Genomic DNA, 24,364 nt, shown 5'->3' on the forward strand with positions numbered 1-24,364 from the left:
AGTACAGGCACACACCACCATGCCCGGCTAATTTTTGTATTTTTAGTAGAGATGGAGTTTCACCATGTCATTGGCCAGGCTGATCTCGAACTCCTGACCTCAGGTGATCTGCCTCCCAAAGTGCTGGGATTACAGGCGTGAGCCACCATGCTTAGAATACTTCTTTCTTTATCGTTTGCATGTCTTTTATTTATTTTTCTTGCTTGATTGAAAATAATATAAGGAAAGCTATCAAATCTTTCTATTTATGCATAACTATTTGCATTAATTTTTTTAAAAAAAAGCCGTATAAAGAACTTCTGATATTACACATTACTTTCTTGTTACCGGACATAAAAGCATCTGTTTTTTCTGTTTTAGGCCCTGGAGATGTATAAGGATGATTGGAACAAAGTGTCGGAACATGTTGGAAGTCGTACTCAGGATGAATGCATCCTCCACTTTTTGAGACTTCCCATTGAGGACCCATACCTTGAGAATTCAGATGCTTCCCTTGGGCCTTTGGCCTACCAGCCTGTCCCCTTTAGTCAGTCAGGAAATCCAGTCATGAGTACTGTTGCTTTTTTGGCATCTGTGGTGGACCCTCGCGTGGCATCTGCTGCAGCAAAAGCGGCTTTGGGTATGGACTTCCCTAAACCATCTCCTCAACAGAAAAACTCAGTTTATCTCAATTTGAATATTGCCAGCCATTACATTCATTTCTTTTAATGTAAATAACAAAAATCAGATATTACCTGTGAAAGATACCATATTCTTTATGAAAGTATTACAAAATTTTTAAGTAATGCGTCTTAAAATTAAGAGCATTAAGAATTGGAGGGACAGAGGTTTTTTTATTGTATATTTTGTGATTAATTTATAATTTGGTATAACTAGCAAAGGAAATCATTTGATATTCATGGGTTACACATTAATTATAACTAGAACTTAGTCACATCATAGAACTCTTGGTTTTATGGGTGTTTAATCCTTGCTGTTTTTGTTTTTTTTTGATTTATTAATCTAGTAAGCAAAGTTAAAATATGGACAGCAGTTTTGATTATTGCTGGTATGAGTTGAAAGATCTCTTATATCAAGGCTCTGTGATGTGTAGGATAAAATGTAGAGCCATAGAATTTCATTATTACTATTTTTTAAAATCTCATTTTGCTGGTGTAGAGGGACTGAGAGCCTGAAGAGGTTGCTACACTACTAAGACGATAATATTGTGTTGGGTTTCCCGATGGTGGTTTTACACTGAAGCAAATTTTTGTGCAAAGTTAGATTGCTGTTCCATTTTTATTCTTGAACCAGAGGAGTTTTCTCGGGTCCGGGAGGAGGTACCGCTGGAATTGGTTGAAGCTCATGTCAAGAAAGTACAAGAAGCAGCACGAGCCTCTGGGAAAGTGGATCCCACCTACGGCCTGGAGAGCAGCTGCATTGCGGGCACAGGGCCCGATGAGCCAGAGAAGCTTGGTGAGTCACTGCTGCTTTCAAGGGACAGGGTTAATATATGTTTGTATTCCTGTCAGCTTACTCAAGTAATTGGGTTTACCTGCACTAAAAAGTGAGTACAATGATCAGTATAAACTTGTCTTTTAAGATTAGTACATGATTTGTTTTCTCTTGTCTGTTTCTTTTGGTAGCTAGAACTAAAAAAATTGTCTTGTAATTGTTAATGGTATTACAGTTGTGAATTATCTGGTTGCTGTTTGTAGATCCAGGTTTTGAATAGACAGATAGAAGAATACTGAAAGATGCATGGAACTGTAGGTGAAAAAAAAGAAATGACTTATGATTATGTTAATTTATATGTTGCTGAATGGGTTTCAGTTCATTGTTTTGGGGGTTTTCTTAGCTGAGGAGAAAATCCTGTAACATAAAATTCCTCATTTTAACTGCTTAAAAGTATAATAGCTTCTGCTCTGTTTACAATGCTGTGTGTCTGTCACCACTATCTAATTCCAGAACATTTTCCTCATCCCAACAGGAAATCACATACTTATTAAGCGGTCACTCCCCAGTCCTTTTGCTCTTCAGCTGTGGTACCCACTAACAATCTGCTTTCTGTCTCTATGGGTTTGCCTATTCTGGACATTTAATATAAACAGAATCATGTAATATGTCGCCTTTTGTGTGTGCTTCTTTGACTTAGCATGTTTTCAAGGTTCATCCATGTTGTAGCATCCATCAGTACCTCATTCTTGTCAGTGCTGACTATTTCTTTGGGTGGATATAACCAATTATATTTAATCTGTCATATACCCAATTATATTTATCTGTCAATTCATGGACATTTTGTTTCCACTTTTACACTGCTATGAAAAATGCTGCTATGAACACTTATATACAAGCTTTTTTGTGAACAGAGGGTTTTCACTTCTTTTGATTGGGTATATACCTAGGGGTAGAATTGCTGAGTTACATGGTAATTTTGTTTACCTTTTTGAGAAACTGCCAGCCTGTTTTTCATAGTGGCTATACCATTTTATGTTCCTACCCATAATGTATGATATTTCTAAGTTCTTCACATCCTTGTCAATACTTATTTTTCTATTTTTACCTTTAATAGCCAGTCTAGTGGTTTGATGTTGGGGTTTGTATTTGCATTGATGATTAATTATCTTGAATATCATGTGTTTATTGGCCATTTTTATGTCTTCCTTGGGAAATACCTACTCAGATTCATGCCCCACCCCCCGTTTTTTTTTTTTCTTAGTAGACTTTATGTTTTAGAGCAGTTTTAGGTTCATAGCAAAATTTGGTAGACATTACGGAGTTCCTGCATACCACCTGACTACCCCCCACATACACAGTTTCCCCCACGATCAATATCCCATACCAGAGTGGTACATTTGTTGATAAACCTACTTTAACACATCATCATCAACTGCAGTCCAAAGTTTTAGTTTATTCTGTAATTGATTCTCACATGTTGAGCCATCCTCCCTTTTTTTTGTTGTTTTTTGGTTTTTATTTTGATAAATCCAACTTGGCCTTTGTAAATAATCCATTTAACATGCTATCAGATTCAGTTTGCTAGTGTTTTGTTGAAGATTTTTGCATCTGTATTTATAGATTGTTTGTAGTTTTTTTTTTTCTGTGATATCTTTGTCTAGTTTTGGTATTAAGGTAATACTAGCCTCAAAGAATAAGTTAGGAATTGTTCTTTTTTTTTTTTTAAGAAAAGTTTGAGGAGCTTTGGAGTTAATTCTTCTTTAAGCATTTGGTAATATTTACTGGTAAAGCCATCACGTCCTGGGCTTTTCTTACTTTCTTGATTACCGATTCTGTCTCTCTTTTTCTTTTTTTTCTTTTTTCTTTTTTTTTTTTTTTGAGACGGTATCTCACTCTGTCACCCAGATTGGAGTGCAGTGGTGTGGTCTTGGCTCACTGCAACCTCTGCCTCCTGGGTTCAAGCAGTTCTTCCGCCTCAGCCCCTGGAGTAGCTGGGACTACAGGTGCGTGCCACCACACCTGGCTAATTTTTGTATTTTAGTAGAGATGGGGTTTCACTGTGTTGGCCAGGCTGGTCTTGATCTCCTGATCTTGTGAACCACTCGCCTCGGCCTCCCAAAGTGTTGGGATTACCGGTGTGAGCCACCGCACCCAGCCCTGATTCTGTCTCTTAACTCGTTATAATTCTACTGAGATTTAAACATTTCTTAATGAGTCAGTTTTGGTAGTTTGTGTCTTATAGGAATTTATTCGTTTCATGTAGACTATCTAATTTGTTGGCAAAAAATTTATAACAACAAAAAGGGGAAACAACTGGAATGTCCATCATCTGATGTGTGATAAGCAAAATGTAGTATATCCATACAATGGAATATTACTTGGCTATAAAAAGGAATGAAGTATTGACATATGCCACATCATGGATGAATTTGGAAACATTTGGTAAGTGAAAAGCCAGTGAAAATAGCCAATATACTATATGATTGCATTTATAAGAAAAGTCCTGAAGAGGGAAATCTATAAAAACAAAGTAGATTAATGGTTGCTCTGCATAGGTGGAATGGAGGGTTTGGGGTTGATTGCAAAAGGATACCTCTTTGAAGTAATGAAAATGTTTTAAATTTTACCATAGGGATGGTTGCACGTATCTGTTGATATGCTAAATTTCATTGAATTGTACTCCTTCGATGGGTGGATTTTATATTATGTGAATTACATCTCAATAAATTGGTGAATTCTATATTATGTGAATTATATCTCAAAGCTATCTTTTTAAGTTCACAGTGTTCTCTCATAACTGTCAATAGTAATGTCCTCATTTTCATTACTGATTATAGTAATTTCATCCACTTGCTTTTCTTGTTTTAAAGTCAGTCTAGGTAAAGGCTTGTCAATTTTGTCTCTTCAAAGAACCAGCTTTTTTGTTTCATTGATTCTTTGTTTTCTGTTCTATAATTTCTCTCCACTCTAATCATTTTTTCCTTCTGCTTGCTTTGGGTTAAATTTGCTTTTTTTTCCTAGTTGTTTTAAGATAGTGTATGTTATTTGAGATCTTATTGAGTAATGTAGGTGTTTATAGCTGTATGAATTTCCCTCAGTACTGCTTTTGTGACATTCCATAAGTTTTGATATATTTATTTATGTTTCTGTTCTTCTCAAAGTACTTTGTAATCTTTTCTTTCCTTTTCCTTTTCCTTTTCCTTTTCCTTTCCTTTTCCTTTCCTTTTCCTTTCCTTTCCTTTCCTTTCCTTTCCTTTCCTTTCCTGTCCTGTCCTGTCCTGTCCTGTCCTGTCCTGTCCTGTCCTGTCCTTTCTTTTCTTTTCTTTTTTTTTTTTTTTTGAGATGGAGTTTCACACTTGTTGCCCAGGCTGAAGTGCAGTGGTGCGATCTCGGCTCACTGCAACCTCTGCCTCCTGGGTTCAAGCCATTCTCTTGCCTCAGCCTCCCAAGTACCTGGGATTACAGGCACCCACCACCACTCCTGGCTTATTTTTGTTGTTGTTTGTGTGTTTTTTTTGTTTTGTTTTGTTTTTTTAAGTAGAGATGGGATTTCACTATGTTGGCCAGGCTCATCTCGAACTCCTGACCTCAGGTGATCCACCCGCCTTGGCCTCCCAAAGTGCTGGGATTATAGGCATGAGCCACTGAGCCCAGCCCCTGTACTTTGTAATTTCTATTGTGATTTCTTCTTTGACTCATTGGCTATTTAAGAGGATGTTATTGTGAATTTTCATAAATATGTAAACTTTAAAGATTTTCTTCTTTTACTGATTTTTAGTTACATTTCATTGTAATCAGAGAAGGTAATTTGTGTGATTTCCGTATTTTTAAATTAAGACTTGTTTTGTTGCCTAATATGTGGTCTATTCCAGACAACGTTCTTTGTGCATTTGAGAAAAAATATGTTTTCTGCTCTTATTGGATAGGGTCGTTCAAGTTGTCTACTTCCTTGTTTGTCTTTTGCATAGTTCTCTCCTTTATTGAAAGTGGGGTATTGAAATCTCCAACTATTATTGTTGAATTATTCCTTCAGTTCTGTTTTTGCTTTATATATTTAGAGACTCTGTTGTTGCTTATATGTTTATAATTGTTACATCTTTTTGGTGTATTGAACCTTTTATCTTTATAAAATGTCCTTTTTGTCTTATATAACATTTTGTGTCTTAAAGTCTATCTTATCTGATATTAGTATACTATTTCAGATGCTGTTAGGTTTCTGTTTACTTTTTTTGTTGTTGTTGTTGAGATGGATTCTGCCTCTGTTGCCCAGGCTAGAGTTTAGTGGCATGATCTTGGCTTACTGCAACCTCAGCCTCCACCTCCTGAACTCATGTGATCCTCCTGGCTTAGCCTCTTGGGTAGCTGGGACTACAGGCACATACCGCCATGCCCTGCTAATTTTTGTATTTTTAGTAGAGACGGGGTTTCACCATATTTCCCAGGCTGGTCTCGAACTCCCTGGCTCAAGTGATCCACCCACGTCTGCCTCCCAAAGTGCTGGGATTACAGGTGTGAGCCACAGGGCAGGGCCTGGTTTCTGTTTATACTGAATCACTTTTCTGTCTTGTTACTTTCAGTCTCTTTGTTTCTTGGTATCAAAAGTGATTCTTACAGACTGCATTGTCATCATTGTATTTGAGAAGTTGAAACTTAGATTCTACCTTTGTTTCTACCCTTCATAGCCATAGGACTTTCAAAAGCAGTTTACCTTTGCTGGTTAGCTCTGAATTGTCTCATCTGTAGAAGAAAAGGTATTATTAGATACTTTCTGTAATGTATCGTTTACTAGTGCTGTTTTATGATGTCAGAAGGGAGACATTTTTGCTATTAAGGACTTAATTACCTGTTTCTCTTTAATCAGTCTTAAAGAGAAGTGCAATTAATAAAGCAACTTTATATGTAGTACCACCTTCTCAAATGGAAGTGCCCTTATATAAAAGGCTTTTTTTTTTTTTGAAATGGAGTCTTTCTCTGTCACCCAGGCTGGAGTGCAGTGGCGTGATCTCGACTCACTGCAACCTCCGCCTCCTGGGTTCAAGCAATTCTCCTGCCTTCCAGTATATTCCCAGCATGTTTTACATTGTTCATTAATATTTTTCTTTTCTTTCATTGTGAAACTGTGTATGTCTGCTGGTTAAAGAATTATAGGTGTCATTCTGCCTAATTATTTCCATCTTTATCTCACCTGTATGAAATTTATATACACTATGCTTTAGATACAATGATTTTCATTTGTCTGTTTGTTTGTTTGTTTGTTTATTTTTGGAGACGGAGTCTCGCTCTATCACCCAGGCTGGAGTATGGTGGTGTGATCTCAACTCACTCCAACCTCCACCTCCCAGATTCAAGCGATTCTCCTGTCTCAGCCTCCCGAGTAGCTGGAATTACATGTGTGTGTCATAACACCTGGCTAATTTTTGTATTTTGGGTAGAGACAGGGTTGCACCATGTTGGCCAGGCTAGTCTCCAACTCCTGACCTCAAGTGATCTGCCTGCCTCAGCCTCCCAAAGGGCTGGGATTACAGGCATGGGCCACTGTGCCTGGCGTATTATTATTATTTTTTAAGACAGTGTCTTGCTTTGTCACTCAGGCTGGAGTACGGTGGCATGATCATAGCTCATTGCAATCTGTACCTCCCAGGCTCAAGTGATTCTCCCACCTCAGCCTCACAAGTAGTTGGAACTACAGGCACATGACACCATTCCTGGCTGTTGTCTTTTTCATTTATTCTTAAAATAAAGATAATAGGAAGTAAAAATTAAAATTGCTAGCTATTGCTCTCCAGAACATACCATCTGAACACCTAGTGCTCCATTCTTGGCAGTTCAAGTGGATATCAGTGAGGTCCTTTCAAGTCTCAAATCTTACCATTTTTTATGTTTGCATAGGGCCTACCCCTGTTGTTCTTTCTACTTTGTTTGAATTAAGTGCCAGTCTAGCCATCTCATTTTGCTTATACAGAAACATTTTTTCAGATTAATGAAGCCTCTCATCCCTGCTGCTGGGGTTTGGATATGGTTTGTTTATCCTCGCCAAAACTTGTGTTGAACTTTGATCCCTAATGTGATGGTGTTGGGAGGTGTTTGGGTTGTGGTGGCAGATCCTTCATAAACGGCTTGGTGCTATTTTTGTAGTAGTGAATGAGTTTCCATTCTCACTCTTGGGGAATTGGATTAGTTCTCCTAGTAATGGATTCATTCCCCTCAGAGTGGGTTGTTATAATTTCAGGACCCTCCTCAGGTTTCTCTTCTTCACACCTGTCTGCTTCTCCTTTGACCTCCTTTGCCCTGTTGGGACACAGAATAAAATCGTTTGCTAGGAATCGGAGCCATGCCCTTGAATTTCTAAGTCTGTGGAACTGTGAGCTAAATAAACCCTTTTTCTTTGTAAGTTACCGAGTTTCAGATATGCTTTTATAGCACCACAAAATGGACTAAGATACCAGCCCTCTGCGCAAATTATTGTTTTAATTCTTCTTAACATTGTTACACCTAGAGTACCAGCTCTTTGATTTAAAAGCAATTTGAGAGTATCTATAATTCTTTTTTTTTTTTTTTTTTTTTTTTTTTTGAGACGGAGTCTCGCTCTATCGCCCAGGCTGGAGTGCAGTGGCCGGATCTCAGCTCACTGCAAGCTCCGCCTGCCGGGTTCACGCCATTCTCCTGCCTCAGCCTCCAGAGTAGCTGGGACTACAGGCGCCCGCCACCTCGCCCGGCTAGCTTTTTGTATTTTTTTAGTAGCGACGGGGTTTCACCGTGTTAGCCAGGATGGTCTTGATCTCCTGACCTCGTGATCCGCCCGTCTCGTCCTCCCAAAGTGCTGGGATTACAGGCTTGAGCCACCACGCCCGGCCGAGAGTATCTATAATTCTTAGTTTGAAATTAACTTATTTTCTTTTTTTTTATATGAAGACTGAATTTAGCAGGCCAAGTCACTTCTCTGTTCTTTGCTGATTCTGCACCATCAGACAGTACCCAGCATAGGCTGGAAAAACCTGGGACTAATGAAGCCTGGGTCTTAATTTCCTAAATGTTTTGAGTCAGTGAGATTTGTGTACTTTGCCAAATGAGGGATGTGTTTTTACATGTATGTTTTGAAAACATATTTTGGTAGATGATACCATAGAGCATTAGTGACTATGAAATAGGCTGCAAATTTAGCCATTTCTAGTTTACTGAGATTTGAAACAAGACTAAAGTACCTAGCAACCTTGGTTTCTTTGGGGCTGGATTCTCCTGATTCCTGATTCATTCGTGAATTTATGGTTTGTGGAGCATGCAGAGCTTAGACTGCTACAGGAGGCACATGAGACTACAAGGGCTGACTTTTGAGTGTCATTAACAGTAAAATTCGTTCACGGTATCTGGAAGTAGCCTCCCAGTTAACCTCTTTCAAGTGTGTTCCATACTCACTAATTGCAGCAATGGAATTTGGGTCCTCTTATAATAAGGGTAAGGAAAACAGACCATAATATGAATATTTCAAATGAGTTGAGAATAGGTTTCTGTAACTTATGCTGGACTATTATAGATAATATGATTTATATTGGATTCCGACAAATGGAATAAATTGAGAAACAGCAAATGTTTCTCCCTTCGGAATTGGCTCAACAGAATTGTAGGAAGTCAACAGTGTATCTCTCACGTTTCATGTCACAAATACTGCCTTATTGCGTAGCACACTGGTTTGAAACCAAGTGATAAAGGATTTTACTTAGCAAGATAATAGTGTACTTGGGTGGTGAGTTCATGGTACTATTTATTGTGATAATTTACTGTGTTACAAATATGTACACATAGGTATTATCTATGATAAAATCATACTATAGGGAGAATAAGCTTCCTTAAGAAATATAGTACTTGTTTTGGGTTCCTGTCATTAACCTATCTAACATTTCATTGTGAATTTGGATTAGAGAAGAAATATACAATGTATATGGTGAAATGAAAGTAAAGCTGGACAAACACTCAAACACCTCTTACATTCATATTTTAAGTGATTTCCCATAGGAATTATTTAGGAAATGAGTGTTTGCTTATGAGAAGGGTCTTCTTCAGTCCATCTTTTTAACTATGGTCATTCACCAAGAACTATTAATTTCTGTGCATTTATATATTTTTTGTTTTTCATTGACTAGACCGTTCTGGGCACACAAAAAATACTTCTGAGTACCCATATTTAGTCCACGTTGTATAGAGATTTTTGATTGGCCATTTGAGTTTCTTTTTAGGAGAATCCTTTGGAGGAAGTAACTTTTTTTTTTTTTTTTTTTTTGGGGCAAAAGAAAGTAAATTGAGGCATGGAGAGGTTACATAGGTGTGTATCTGAACCAGAAATTTAACCTAAATCTCTCTAATCCCAAAGCTCTGCTTCTCTTCACTGTAGCAGGCTGCCAGAAGTAAAATATGTAGGTTTGTCTGTGTGGTTTTCATTCATTGAACAAGCATCTTTAAAGGCCTAATAGCTCCAAATTACTGTTCTGTCTTAGATACTATGGGAAATATAATACTAAAGAGCCCAAACCCTCTTGAGAACTTAACACCTGTCTCCTGAAATAGGCAAATGCATCAGTCAGAGCAGCTGTGGTTGACTTCCTCTGTATGCCACTGAATACCAGCAAAACCCACAGAAGTCTGGGTGGTATGGCTCATGCTTGTAATCCCAACACTTTGGCAGGCAGGAGGATTGCTTTAGGCCAGGATATAGAGACCAGCCTGGTCAACATAGCAAGACCCCATCTGTACAAAAAAATAGAAATAAAAAAATTAGCTGAGCATGGTGGTGCAAATCTTTAGTCCTAGGTACTCAGGAACACAAGGTGAGAGGATCATTTGAGCCCAAGCTACAGTGAGCTGTGATCCACACCACTGCATTCCAGCCTACGTGACTAAGCGAGACCCTGTCTCAAATAAAAACCAAAAACCTTACACCAAAATTCAGTCAGTGTCATTCAGTGCATGAGCCTGTGCCAGAGAAGCTTTCTTGGACATAATCACAAAAAATCAAACTCAGTGTATCATATTGTCACATCATTTCTTTGTGTTCTAGATGCTAGGATACTGGTAAAGTAAACCAAAATTTCTCCCCTTTATGTTTTATATTTATCGAGTGTAAGATTGACAGCAATCCAGTCAAATAAGTAAAACTTAGCGTGTATAGATGTAATTATTTATGAAGAGTATGTTGTCTGATGTGCTATGGTGAAAAGCAAAGCAGGGTTGCAAGAATATGAGTAAAGTGTGGGAATTACAATTTTAAATGATCAGGGAAAGTTTCATTGAGAAAGTGACTTTTGAGCAAAGATGTAAATAAGGTGAGCAAGAGTGCTATGTAGACATGCAGTGTAAGAGTGTTCCCAGTATTGGGATAAGCCAGTGTAAAGCCCTCTGGGCAGGAGGTACCTGGCATACTTGAAGAACATCAAGGAGGCTCATGTAAAGTCATAATAGCTCAATTGGTGGGGGAGGGGAGGATATGAGATGTTAAGGTAATTTGTGGGTTATTGTGATGTTTACTTTATGCAAAGTGGAGGAAGTGGGGCAGTTTGACCAAAAGAATGTCAGAGTCTGACATACGTATTTGAGACAGGGTTTCACTCTGTTGCCTAGACTGGAGTGCAGTGGCACAATCTTGGCTCACTGCAACCTCTGCATCCTGGGCTCAGGTGATTCTCCCAGCTCAGCCTCCCGAATAGCTGGGACCATAGGGGTACATCACCACACCTTGATTTTTTTGTTTTTTTATAGAGGTGAGGTTTTGCCATGTTGCCTAGGCCGGTCTCAAACTCCTGGACTCCAACAGTCTGCCTGCCTCAGCCTCCCAAAGTGCTGGGATTACAAGCATGAGCCACCACGCCTGGCCTGAGTCTGACCTATATTTTTTCAAGTCTTACTCTAACTGTTCAATTGAGAATATACTCCCATGTGGAAGTCATTAAATTGATTTATTATTCAGATAACATATATTTGATTTTCAAAGAAAATTTTCTTCACTACATAACTAAGGCTTTTATTAGAAAGCTCTATTAAAGATTTTATTAAATTTTTCTTTATGTTTTTATTTTTATTTTTTAAAGAGACAGGGTCTTGCTATGTCTCCTAGGCTGGTTACAGTGGCATGATCATGACTCACTACAGCCTTGACCTCCGGGGCTCAAGTGATCTCCCAGTTCTGCCTCCAAGTAGCTGGGACTACAGGTGTGCACCACCATCCTGGGCTACTTATTTTAGTTATTGTAGAGACAGGGTCTCACTATGTTGCTTAGACTAGTCTCAAACTCTTGAGCTCAAGCCATCATCCCACCTTGGCCTCTCAAAGTGCTGGGATTACAGGCATGAGCCACTGCGCTCAACCCAAGGCCACATTTTATGCTTGTGTTTTGCTAGGATTACAGGTAGATATTCTTTTACATGACTTGGAAACTAAACAAAATTGCCTATCTTATAATTTGTTTACTTATAGCAAACATACTGATACATTGATAGGATAGCACAGTGAAATCTTGTATACCTACTGGTTAGGTTCAACTTTTTGATATTTATTTAGTCTTCTAAGTAAATGTTCTTTTTCTTGAATTATTATTATTATTATTATTATTATTATTATTATTATTATTAGAAACGGAGTCTCGCTCTGTCACCCAGGCTAGAGTGCAGTGGCACGATCTCCGCTCACTGCAAGCTCCGCCTCCTGGGTTCTCACCATTCTCCTGCCTCAGCCTCCCAAGTAGCTGGGACTACAGGTGCCCGCCACTACTCCCGGCTAATTTTTTGTATTTTTAGTAGAGATGGGGTTTTACCATGTTAGCCAGGATGATCTCGATCTCCTGACCTCAAGATCTGCCCGCCTCGGCCTCCCAAAGTGCTGGGATTACAGGCATGAGCCACCGCACCCAGCCTGAATTACTTCAAAGTAATTTGAAGACATGATGATTCTTTGTAGCCTAAATAGTCCACCATGTATTTCCTAAGGATAAGGACACTTTCCTACATCAGTTATTTAACACAATGATTTTTAGTCCCTTTTTAGGATACCAGCGCTTTCCCTCAAGAGAGTTGGAATGTACTCGTACATTCAAGGGCTAGTCAAGGGTTTGTCAAAAACCTTTTGTTGTTACTGTCATTTATATTTCCTGATCTCAAGTATTAGTTTCATTTCTTTTGCTACTGAGTGGATTTACTGTCTGCATCTCAATTCTGGTTTGGACAGATTTTGAGGGATTAGGTTAATTGAAGTGTTTTCCTTCCAAGTTGATGACTTTTGGTGAAATTTAATCACAAATAGAATAATCAGAGTTTTTAAAAAATATGTCAATGAGTAGATTGTCTACTGAGCTCCTTAATAACCTATGGAATACAGGTTTCCAATGAGTACATCTTGAGCCAGTTGTCACAGCTCTGTGTTAACCCAGCTAATCATTCCTAGTTTTTAAGAAGGTTAAGGACTAGTCTAGACATTATGAGATTAAGATAATCCTGACAATAAATAATACTGAAGAAGTAACTTTCTAAGAACATACAGCCCAGAAATGACTGTTAGAATTCTCGCCTCAGATACTATTCATAGCTTATAAGTAGCCTCACTCTTCTCACCATGAGGATTTCCATAACATTATTTTTAAAGTCAGGCACTTCTAAAACACCGTGTGTGAAAATACCCTAGGCCAATGCATGTAAGAAAAATGTGGAACCATATTTGATCATCAGACTTACATCATGTGGAATGGGCTGCTTTCTCTTTGTTATATTTAAAAGGCTCTTTCAAGTATTGTAAAAACATACTGAAATATATACTCAAACTTCTGAATAGCTCATAATTGGACATTTAATTTCTAAGGACTGACTAGGATTTACGTGACTTTCCTCATATTTATTAGGTAGTAGGATGTATATTTTCAGGAAGAAATTGACTTTTGTTACAAAATACAACTGTCTGCCTTTGGGGGATTGTTTCATCAAATCAGGCCTTTTGGATATTTGATATATGCCTCTTGCTGTGGGCAAGTCATGTCATGAGACATACAGTTAATACCCTCTACCAATTGAAGCTATTTTTTTGTGCTACACATACGTGAAAAAAAATAATTTCAGCATTTGGGGTGTTGGCGATAAAATGAAGTATAGTATTATTTGTTCATGGAAGACTCTACATAGGAAGGGCTGTAAAAATTATTACACAGGAGCCAGGTGTGGTGGCTCATGACTGTAATCCCACCACTTTGGGAAGCCGAGGTGGGAGAATCATTTGGGCTAAGGAGTTTGAGACTAGTCTGGGCAACATATTATAGTGAGACCTCATCTCTAGAAAAAAGAAAAAAACCTAGCCAGATATGGTGATGCACACTTGTTGTCCCAGCTACTTGGGAGGCAGAGATGGAAGGATTGCTTAAGCCCAGAAGTTTGAGGTTGCAGTGAGGTCTGCTGCTGCCACCGTACTCCAGCCTGGGTGACCGAACAAGACTCTATCTCTTAAAAAATAAAAAAAGAATTCTTAAAAGGCATCGTGTAATTTTTGATGGAGGAATGCTTCACAAAGAAAGTAGTATTTGAGCTGAACGTAGAAAAAGAGGTTTAGAAGGCTGGGCGCGGTGGCTCATGACTGTAATCCCAGCACTTTGGGAGGGTGAGTTACACAGATCACCTCAGGTCAGGGGTTGGAGACCAGCCTGCGCAACACGGTGAAACTCCATCTCAACTAAAAATACAAAAGTTAGCCGGGTGTGGTGGCGCATCGCTATAATCTCAGCAGCCTTGGAGGCTGAGGCATAAGAATCACTTGAACCCAGGAGGCAAAGGCTGCAGTGAGCTAAGGTTGTGCCACTGCACTCCAGCCTGGGCAAACAGAGTGAGACTCTGTCTCAAAAAAAAGTAAAAGAGGTTTAGAATGTCACTGAGCAGATTCGAGAAAGTATTTGATTCTGTAAAACAATGTGATTGAAGTCACAGAAACAGAAATGGGAAGTTATTTAGAGAATGGGAAATAAACTAGATTGGCCACAATACAAAGTTCAAATAAGGATGTAGAAAGAATAGGCTACAAAGGTAGGTTGTAGCTAGGTTATAGAGATTGTGATGCCAAAGGTTGTGAGCTTGGGCTGTGTATTGCTGGCTTTATGAAATCCTTGCAGTTAAATATAGGGAGTGACGTGATCAGTCTCACAGAAGTATTTTCTGGGTTCCTGCCATGTGCTTCATTCTGCTTTTGACAAGACAGAAATCTATGAGACTGTAAGTTCTCCAAGTTTTTGGTCTCAGGACTCCTTTATACTCTTAAAAAATATCTAGGAGAACCCCAGATGCTTCAGTTTATATGGATTATGTTTGTTGATGTTTGCTATACAGATGGTTCTTGGCTTTCAATGGGATTATGTTCTGATAAACCCATTATAAGTTGAAAATATGTCGAAAGTGCATTTAATATACCTGACCTACCAAACGTAACTTAGCCTAGCCTACCTTCAGCATGCTCAGAACATCTACATTAGCCTACAGTGGGTCAAAATCATGTAACACAAAGCCTACTAACGTATTGAATGTCTTGTGTAATTTACTGAGTATTACATCAAAAATGAAAAGCAGAATGATCATATGGGTATTCAGATTATGGTTTCAACCGAATGCATATCGCTTTTGCACCATTGTAAAGTTGAAATGCCACAGGTCAAACCATTGTAAGTCAGGTACCATCTGTAATATAAATCAAGACTGAGGAACTTTTGAAAGAATTCACGAGTGCATTGTTTTCGCTATCTGACTGATCATTTCATTGTGCATCATGCAGCCTCTAAAGTGTCAGACTCTAAATCTGTGTGAGAATGAGAATGCAAAGGCAAATAACATCTTAATGTTACTATGAAAATAGTTTTGACTTTAAGTAGAGGCTCATGCAGAAGAAACACTATTAGTTTTGCTTGGGTCCTTTAGGGAAGTCTTCACAAAGGATGTGACCTTTTATACAGGAACAAATAAGGAAAAAAAAATGAATGTAGGTGGCATATTCTGGAATGATTGCCAAGAGGTCTGTGGGGAGCAGGTACTCTGGTCAAGTGCATGCAGCTCTGGAGATGGCTATGGGACTGATTTTGAAGGGTTGTTACCTTGCAGATATTAGGAAGTCATCAGAAAATAGAAGTAGCATGATTCAGTCTGTTTTTGAAAATAACTGCTGGCAGTTTACAAATGAAGTGCGGAAAATGGAGGGTGGTTCCTGCCAAATAGTCATAGTGCATGATTATTACATGCTTACATTAAAGGCAGCTATGTGGCAAACATTTAAATCTCTTCTCCAGTATGCCTCTCCCAGTTCTTTCAACCTGTTAGGAAATAGTTATTAGACCTTTTTTCATACTGTTTTTCCTAGCCATGTTGTTACTAGAATGTCTTTGGCACATGACCCACTAGTTTAAGTTATATGCGTTCTTGTTTAAGTCGTTTAATCCTCTTTAACACTGCAGATATGGGTCAGATTACATGTTTTTGGGAAAGGGTTTTTAACCTGTTGGTTTATCAACCACAACAAAATGACATGAGATTCATGGAGAGGCTGCAGCCTCCTAAGGGTTTATGATTCAGACCAGAATTTAGACCAAAGAGAGACTTTTTCTTTTTTCAAGAAGACATAGCAGATTTAAACAAATATTTTGTGGAATAGAAATTGCTTTACATACTGTTCCACATAGCATCTTGAGAGATGGACAACACACCATTAAATTCTTTATTTTATTTTTTTAGAGACAGGGTCTTGCTCTGTTGCCCAGGCTATTCTTGACCTCCTGGGCTCAAGCGATCCCCACACCTTGGCCTCCCAAAGTGCTAGGGTTACAGGTGTGAGCCACCACACCTGGCCCTACCATTAAATGCTTAACAGACATCACCTTAAAAGTCCGAGTCAGGTGGACCTGAGCAACACAGCGAGACCCCATCTTAAAAACCAAAACAAAGACCTGAGCATTGTCTCTGGATTTTTCCACTTATAGAGAGTCTGTCTCTAACTGTGCTATTACCATGTAAATAGCTATTAATATTATGTAACTTTATCTTGGAATCATAGCTAATTAAAGAATTGATTTCAAATTTGGCTTGCCTTACCAATACAGAAAGTGGGTGTGTCATCCTTTTGGAATGTGGACCTACAGATGGTAGGTAGTCATTTCAAAAGCAGATATCTTTGTGAGAAAAAAATCATATTGCATTTCTCCCACATTATACTTATTCAGTCTCTAAGCTAACTCAGTCAAGGTGACCTAATGCATATTTATTTACAAGTAATTTGTATTTAATCTGTCATGGGATTAGAAAGAAATTTTAAAAGTAACGTGAAGTTTGGGGGTTTCGTTTGTTTTTAATAAACAAGTTCTTACTCTGTCACCCGGTGTGGAGGGCAGTGGCACAATGATACCCTCCTGTACCCTCAAACTCTTAGGCCCAAGCCATCCTCCTGCCTTCTCAGCCTCCCAGGTAGCCTAAGGCTACTGTCATTTTTATTTCAGTTTTATTTAACTTCAGTTTTACTCATTTTAAGAAGGTTGAACCTTTATCTTCATCTAATGTCTGCTCATATTCGCTGTATGGCTGCATATTTGAGGGTTGTTTTTTGTCTTGTTTTGTTTTGTTTTGGAGACAGGGTCTCACTCTGTCACCCAGGCTAAAGTGCAGGGGCGTGAACACAGCTCAGTGCAGGCTTGACCTAGGATCAAGAGACCTTCTGGGTTCAAGCAACCTTCTTTCACAGCCTCCTTTGTAGATGGGACCCTAGGCATGCAGCACTACGTCTAGCTAATTTTTTGTAGAGACAGGGTCTCACTTTGTTACACAGACTGTTCTCAAACTCCTAGTGAACCACCACGCCCAGCCTGAGATATTTTCACTGATAGAGTTGATAGAAATTATTGACTAATTGCTACTGGAAGGTGAGAGAGCGAAGAAAGTCAAGATTGGGTTGACTCCCCTACCTTGCCATTTCATGGAATACCAAGAGGATGATACAGTTAATAAAGATACTGAGAAATACAGAAATTAATCTCATCCTCGTTTCCTATTTGTATAAAACCAACCTTTTAAAATTTTTAGTTTTTAAAAAAGTTATTATTGGCCGGGCACCGTGGCCTCTTGCCAATAATCCCAGCACTTTTGGAGGCCGAGGCGGGTGGATCACTTGCGGTCAGGAGTTCGAGACCAGCCTGGCCAACATGGTGAAACTCTGTCTCTACTAAAAGGACAAAAATTAACCAGGCCTGGTGGCTGACACCTGTAATCCCAGCTAGTCAGGATGCTGAGGCATGAGAACTGCTTGAACCTGGAAGACAGAGGTTTCAGTAAGCTGAGAGCATGTTACTGCACTCCTACCTGGGTGATAGAGCGAGACTCCATTTCAAAAAAAAGTTTTTCTTTTGAGACAGTGTCTTGTTCTGTCACCTAGGCGGAAGTACAGAGGTACAGTCATAGCTTATTGCAGCCTCAAACACCTAGACCCAAGTGATCCTCCTGCTTCAGCCTCCCAGGTACCTGGGACTACAGGTATATGCTGCTGTGCTCAGCTAATTTTGTTTGTTTTTTTTTTTTTTTTAATTTTTTTTCTGTGTGGAAATGGGCTTTTACTATATTGACCAGGCTGGTCTCAAACTCTTGACCTCAAGCTGTCCTACCCCTGCCTCTGAAAGTACTGGGCTTTACAGGCATGAGCCACTGCGCCCAGCCTTTTTTTTTTTTTTTTTTGAGACGGAGTCTCACTCTGTCGCCCAGGCTGGAGTGCAGTGGCCAGATCTCAGCTCACTGCAAGCTCCGCCTCCCAGGTTTACACCATTCTTCTGCCTCAGCCTCCCAAGTAGCTGGGACTACAGGCATCTGCCACCTCACCTGGGTAGTTTTTTTGTTTGTTTGTTTGTTTTTTTAGTAGAGACGGGGTTTCACCGTGTTAGCCAGGATGGTCTCGATCTCCTGACCTAGTGATCCGCCTGTCTCGACCTCCCAAAGTGCTGGGATTACAGGCTTGAGCCACCGTGCCCGGCCCTTAATTTTTATTTGTTTAGAGACAAGGTCTCCCTGTGTCACCTAGGCTGGAGTGCAATGGCAATCATTGCTCACTGTAGCCTTGCACTTCTGGGCTCAAGCAGTCCTTTCTCCTCGGCCTCCCAAGTAACCAGGACCACAGGTATGTATCACGATGCCCAGCTAATTTTTAATTTTTTTGTAGAAATGGAGTCTCGCTTTGTTGCTTAGGCTGGTCTTGAATTGCTGGCCGCAATCCTTCCACATCAGCCTTCCAAAGTGCTGGGATTATAGGCGTGAGCCACCCATGCCTTGCATTTTGTGGTTTTTTTATAATCCCATCTGCATTTAGTTGTTTAGTTTTTTGTTCATCTCTCTTCATTATTATATTACAATGTGTCTTAATGCAGGTTATATATTTCATTTGAACTAAGTATTAGAACATTACCAGTAATTTGAATCAGTCTGTTCCTCCCATATCTTCTCTCACTTTCCCTTTCCCAGCACTAAGCATCTTGAATTTTGAGTCATTCTAAGTGCTGTGAAAATAACTTTTATCACAAACATAAATGTACTTAAGCACTATGTGACATGTAATTTTGTTTTTAAAGTTTGTAAAACATGGTATATTCAGACTTTATTTTTTTCTTGGACCTCTAAGTGACCGTGTCAGACTTCTGAAACTTGATTTTTTGTTGTTGTTCACTCCATATTATGTTTTTAAGATTTATTCATGTGGTTACATTATGCATGTAGCTGTTTGTTTTCACTGCTGTAAAATCCTCTTGTGTGATTCTAATCCAGTTTAATTTTCCATTCTGTTATTGAATGAGCAGTTTGGGTTGTATCCAGTGGTTTCTGTGTTACACATGCATGTACTGTCTTGTATATGCCTCACAGTGCACATGCACAGGATGTCTCTTAGATGCGGTGCTACTCAAAGTGTGGTTGATCGACCAGCCGACACGCCAAGATAAGGAGCTTGCATCACTAAGCTTGCTGTCTATGTCATTTGTCACTTTTTCATCAGATGAATTTGTCAGTGAAGGAAGAGTAGTGAACATTCTTGAATATTGAACTTGGAACACTTCTTGCTCAAATCATTATTTTGTTGTGGACTGGTTCTATGAGTAACAACATTTTAGGAAATTCCAGTTTTTTTGTTTGTTTGCTTACTTTCAGACAGGGTCTCGCTCTGCCACCCAAACTGAAGTACAGTGGGGTGATCATAGCTCTTTGCAGCCTCAACTTCCCAGGCTCAGCAGTCCTCCTGAGTAGCTGGGACTACAGGCATACACCATCATGTGTGGCTAATTGCTTTTTGTCTGTTTGTTTGCTTTTTTGATAGAGACAGAGTCTGACTACATTGCCTAGAGTGGTCTCAAACTCCTGGACTCAGGTGATCCTCCTGCCTCTGCCTCCCAAATTGCTGGGATTATAGGCATGAGCCACCATACGTGGGCTGGAAATTTCAGGTTTTTTTCCAAAGTGTATGTGCTGTTTTATATTTCAGGCAGCAACACTTGATCCAGTCCTTTCTGGTGTTAGACTCTGCTGATCTAGCAGGCGTAAAATGACATTTCATTGTGGTCTTCTATTAGGTATCTCTCTCTTTTTTGAGACAAAAGTCTCACCCTGTTGCCCAGGCTGGAGTGCAGTGGCGCGATGTTGGTTCGCTGCAGCCTCTACCTCCTGGGTTCAAGCCATTCTCCTGCCTCAGCCTCCTGAGTAGCTGGTATTACCAGCATGCGCCACCACACGCAGTAATTTTTGTACTTTTAGTAGAGACGGGGTTTCACCATATTGGCCAGGCTGGTCTCGAACTCCTGACCTCAAGTGATCCGCCTGCCTTGGCCTCCCAAAGTGTTGGGATTACAGGTCTGAGCCACTGTGCTGGGCAAAACCTAATATATTTTCTTATATTTATTGGTCATATGTACTCCTGTAAAGCAACTCTTCCTGACTTCCTTACTTTTGTAGAGTATTTGTCTTTTTCTGTATAGATCTTACGTACTAATCTTTTGCAAGTTACTACACTACATGCTACTTCTTTCTTCTTTCTTTTGGAGTCTTAATGAAGAGAAGTCCTTGATTTTAATGGTTATATGTTTCAGGGATGGATGCAATAGCTCACATCTGTAATCCCAGCACTCTGAGAGGCAGAAGTGGTTGGATTGCTTAGGGCTATGAGTTAAGACTAGCCTGTGCATTATAGTGAAACCACCATCTCTATCAAAAAATAAACAAAATTAGCCAAACACAGTGGTGCACGCCTGTAATCCCAGCTACTGAAGAGGCTGAGGTGGGTGGATCAGTTGAGCCCAGGAGTTTGAGGCCGCAGTGAGCTGTGATCTCACCACTGCACTTCAACCTGCATTACAGAGGGAGACCGTTTCTCTTAAAAATATACATAAGAGTAATTTTTTTAAAGTGTTGTTTGTCATTTTTATCCTAAGTGCTTTTTGTGTCTTGTTTAAGATAACATTCAAGTTTTATTTTTTCACGTGTCTTTATCTAGATTTTTTTTTGTTAACATATCAAAATGTAGCAGTTGGTTTTATATGGTAATTTTATAACTCACTCCCTTCCAAAACCTTATCATTATTTCTAATAAGTTTTCTGCAGATTTTTGTATGTAGACAGTTTTACTCTCTGCATATCTTTTCAGCTTTCCTTTTTTCTTTCTTTTTTCCTTTGAAACAGGGTATTACTCTGTCGTCCAGGCTGGAGTGCAGTGGCAAGGTCTCAGCTCACTTCAGTCTTGACCTCCTAGGCTCAGGCGATCCTCCTCCCTCAACTTCCTGAGTAGTTGAGATCAGGTGCTCATCACCATGCTTGGCTAGTTTTTGTATATTTTGTAGACACGGGGTTTCACAGTGTTGCCCAGACTGGTCTCAAACTCCTTGACTCAAGTGATTCACCCACCTTGGCCTCCCAAAGTGCTGGGATTAGAGGCATGAGCCACTATGGCCAGCCTAAGTTTTTTTCTTAATTAACTGTGTTGGCTTTGGCCTGTATGACAATATTGAAGGGAAATAGTAATATTTGTATTCTTATCTTGCTCTTAATTTTATATAGAGAATACTGTTGGCATCTTTCAGTGAGTAATGTTATTTGTTGTAGGATTTTTGAGAACAGCCCTTTGGAGATCAGGAACCTTCCTTGTAGCCTTAATTTTCCAGGAGCTTATAATGGACAATACTGAGTTTTGTCAGATACTTTACATGCATTTAATTAAATACGTTTGTAGAGTACTAATGTTAAGTCATCCTTCATATTACTCTGTCTAGTATAGGTTTTCTTTTTTAACACATTCCTCTATTCTGTTTTCATATAATTTGCTTAGTTTTTCATTTGTGATTACAAATGAGATTTAGCCTAGTGTCCTCTAATATTTCTTACCCGTTATCCCTATTGGATTTGTGAATCAAAGTTATACTGGTATCATAGACTGAGGTAGGGGAATTCCCTCTTTTTCTATACTCTAGGAAAGATTATGTAAGATTGTAATCATCTTTTCCCTAAGAGTTTGGTAGAATTTCCCAGTATAAAACATCTGGACTAATGTATTTTTAAGTTTTATAGTTATTTCAGTTTTTCTAACTAATATAAAGACAATTCAGGACTTCTTTGTCTTCTGGAATCAGTTTGATAAAAATAAATTTTTAGTAATTTTCCCATTTGATCTAAGTTTTAAATTTTACTTGGAATAAAGTTGTTCAGAATATATTATCACTTCCTTTTTGACCTTGTTCTGTCATGATCTTTCTTCCATTCCTCATATAGTTTGTTTATGCCATCTCTCTCTTTTCTTGATCAGTTACATTTATCATTTTTATTAATCATTTCAAAGAACCAACATTTGGGAATATTAATTCTTGTATATTTTTCTAAATCTCTAGTGTTTTTTTTTTTCTGTTTTCTTTTTTTCCTCCCTATCTTCTATATTGTTTTCTTTTTCTGCTGTTTCATAAAGGACATAGAGCTCGTATACTTTGAGCCTTTATTTCTTTTCTGATTTAAACCTAAGACTTTACATTCTCTGTAATTACTACTATTACTTCCCACAATTGAGTTTCCATGCATAGAGAAGTTTATTTTTATATTTTAAGTATCTGATTTCTTTGCATTGTGGTTGGATAAATTGATCTGTATGATAGTGGTTATTTGAAATTTGTGAGGACTCAAAACTTTGTGACCTAATTTGTAATCACTATTTTTAAAATGTTGTGTGAGCTTGAAATTAATGTGTATTATTGCCTAATTGGTGGATGTAGAATTCAGCATATGTACATTTGTACCGTTTTTCTGCGTTAATATCTGCTCTATATCTTATTGAGAGGTGTGTTCAAATCCTTTATGATGATGTTTGTCTTTGTTTCTTCCCTGCCATTCTCAGTTTTTGCTTATACGGTTGGTTGGTCTGTTTGTTTGTTTGTTAGTCTCGCTCTGTCTCCCAGGCTGGAGTGCAGTGTTGCAATCTCGGCTCACCGCAACCTCTGCCTCCTTGGTTCAAACAATTCTCCTGCCTCAGACTCCCGAGTAGCTAGAGCTATAGGTGCATACCACCACACCTGGCTAATTTTTTTGTATTTTTAGTAGAGACAGGGTTTCATCAAGTTGGCCAGGCTGGTCTCAAACTCCTGACCTCGTGATCCAGTCGCCTCAGCCTCCCAAAGTGCTGGGATTACAGGCATGAGCGACCATGCCTGGCTGCTTATATAGTTTGACATTAGTTTATTAGGTTCCTAAAATTATAGAAAATTAATAATTTTCTCATATGTGAAATAATTTTCTCTTGTAATTTGTTGATACGTGCCTCTGTTATACTGTGCTGGACTTGTTGGTTTGTGTCCTATCTAGCCAAAATGTTATCCTCTTGAGATTTCAGTGAATATCTGGGTCAGCAGTGTTTGCCCCAGTACCTGAGTCAAAATATATACTTGTCAAGCATCTGTTAAATAATAATGAATTATTTTTATTTTGCCTTTATATTTTAATACGTACAGAAAATCGAAAATCATAAGCAGACAGCCTAATTCATTTCTACAAATTCCAGACCTAGAAACAGAGAAGTACCAGCACCCTAGAACCTCCCATTTCCCCACTGAACCTGCTTTCTGTATAACTCACCTCTTCCCTCTGTTAGCCACTGTTCTGAGTTCTGACACCATAGATTACTTTTTACCTGTTTTTGAACTTTATCATATAGTGTGTTTTGTGCCTGACTGTATGGCTATGATATTCGTATGTATTACTGTGTATATTTGTATTTCAGACACGCTTACAGTTGTATAATAGTTTTACCTTATTCCACATTGGAGTACTTGTTTTTATTCTTTTACTTGTAGAAGGAGCTGAAGAGGAAAAAATGGAAGCCGACCCTGATGGTCAGCAGCCTGAAAAGGTAAAGTCTCACAGCAGTAAAACCACAGATAGCATGCCTTTTGGAGCATAATGGTTTGTTTTTTTGGTGTTTTTGAGTCCCTCTTAGGGAACTGTAAGTAATTCTATCTGCTACTTGGACTTTGCTGGTTTAAGGTATAGTTCTCACAAGATATAATATGGGACATTTTTCATTTATTCACTGGGGAGAAGGTATATTTACTCCCTATCCTCTTCTTTTATATTTTAAACATCTAATTTCATTGTATTAGAAGAAGAAGGAATACAAATTTCCCACAAAAGAAGAGGGAATATGAATACACAAGTTGGGAATATGAATACAAAAGTTGTGGTTCTTGGCCAGGCGCAGCGGCTCACGCCTGTAATCCCAGCACTTTGGGAGGCTGAGGTGGGCGGGATCACAAGGCCAAGAGATCGAGACCATCCTAGCTAGCATGGTGAGACCCCATCTCTACTAAAAATACAAAATTTAGCCGGGCGTGGTGGTGGGCGCCTGTAGTCCCAGCTACTCAGGAGGCTGAGGCAGGAGAATGGT

At 39.0% G+C, this 24,364-nt stretch overlaps 1 protein-coding gene across 1 annotated transcript in view; it reads left to right on the forward strand.

Annotated features, from left to right (window-relative positions):
• The window catches only part of SMARCC1 (SWI/SNF related BAF chromatin remodeling complex subunit C1), a 191,170-nt gene that overhangs the window by 109,926 nt on the left and 56,880 nt on the right, over positions 1-24,364 (forward strand). Inside the window, exons 20-22 of the mRNA XM_038004010.2 lie at positions 361-619; positions 1,294-1,455; positions 23,775-23,830. Coding sequence (XP_037859938.1) covers positions 361-619; positions 1,294-1,455; positions 23,775-23,830 — 477 coding nt within the window. The remainder of the gene's footprint in view (positions 1-360; positions 620-1,293; positions 1,456-23,774; positions 23,831-24,364) is intronic.

The sequence above is a fragment of the Chlorocebus sabaeus genome, chromosome 22, assembly GCF_047675955.1.
Source record: "Chlorocebus sabaeus isolate Y175 chromosome 22, mChlSab1.0.hap1, whole genome shotgun sequence".
NCBI lineage: Eukaryota > Metazoa > Chordata > Mammalia > Primates > Cercopithecidae > Chlorocebus > Chlorocebus sabaeus.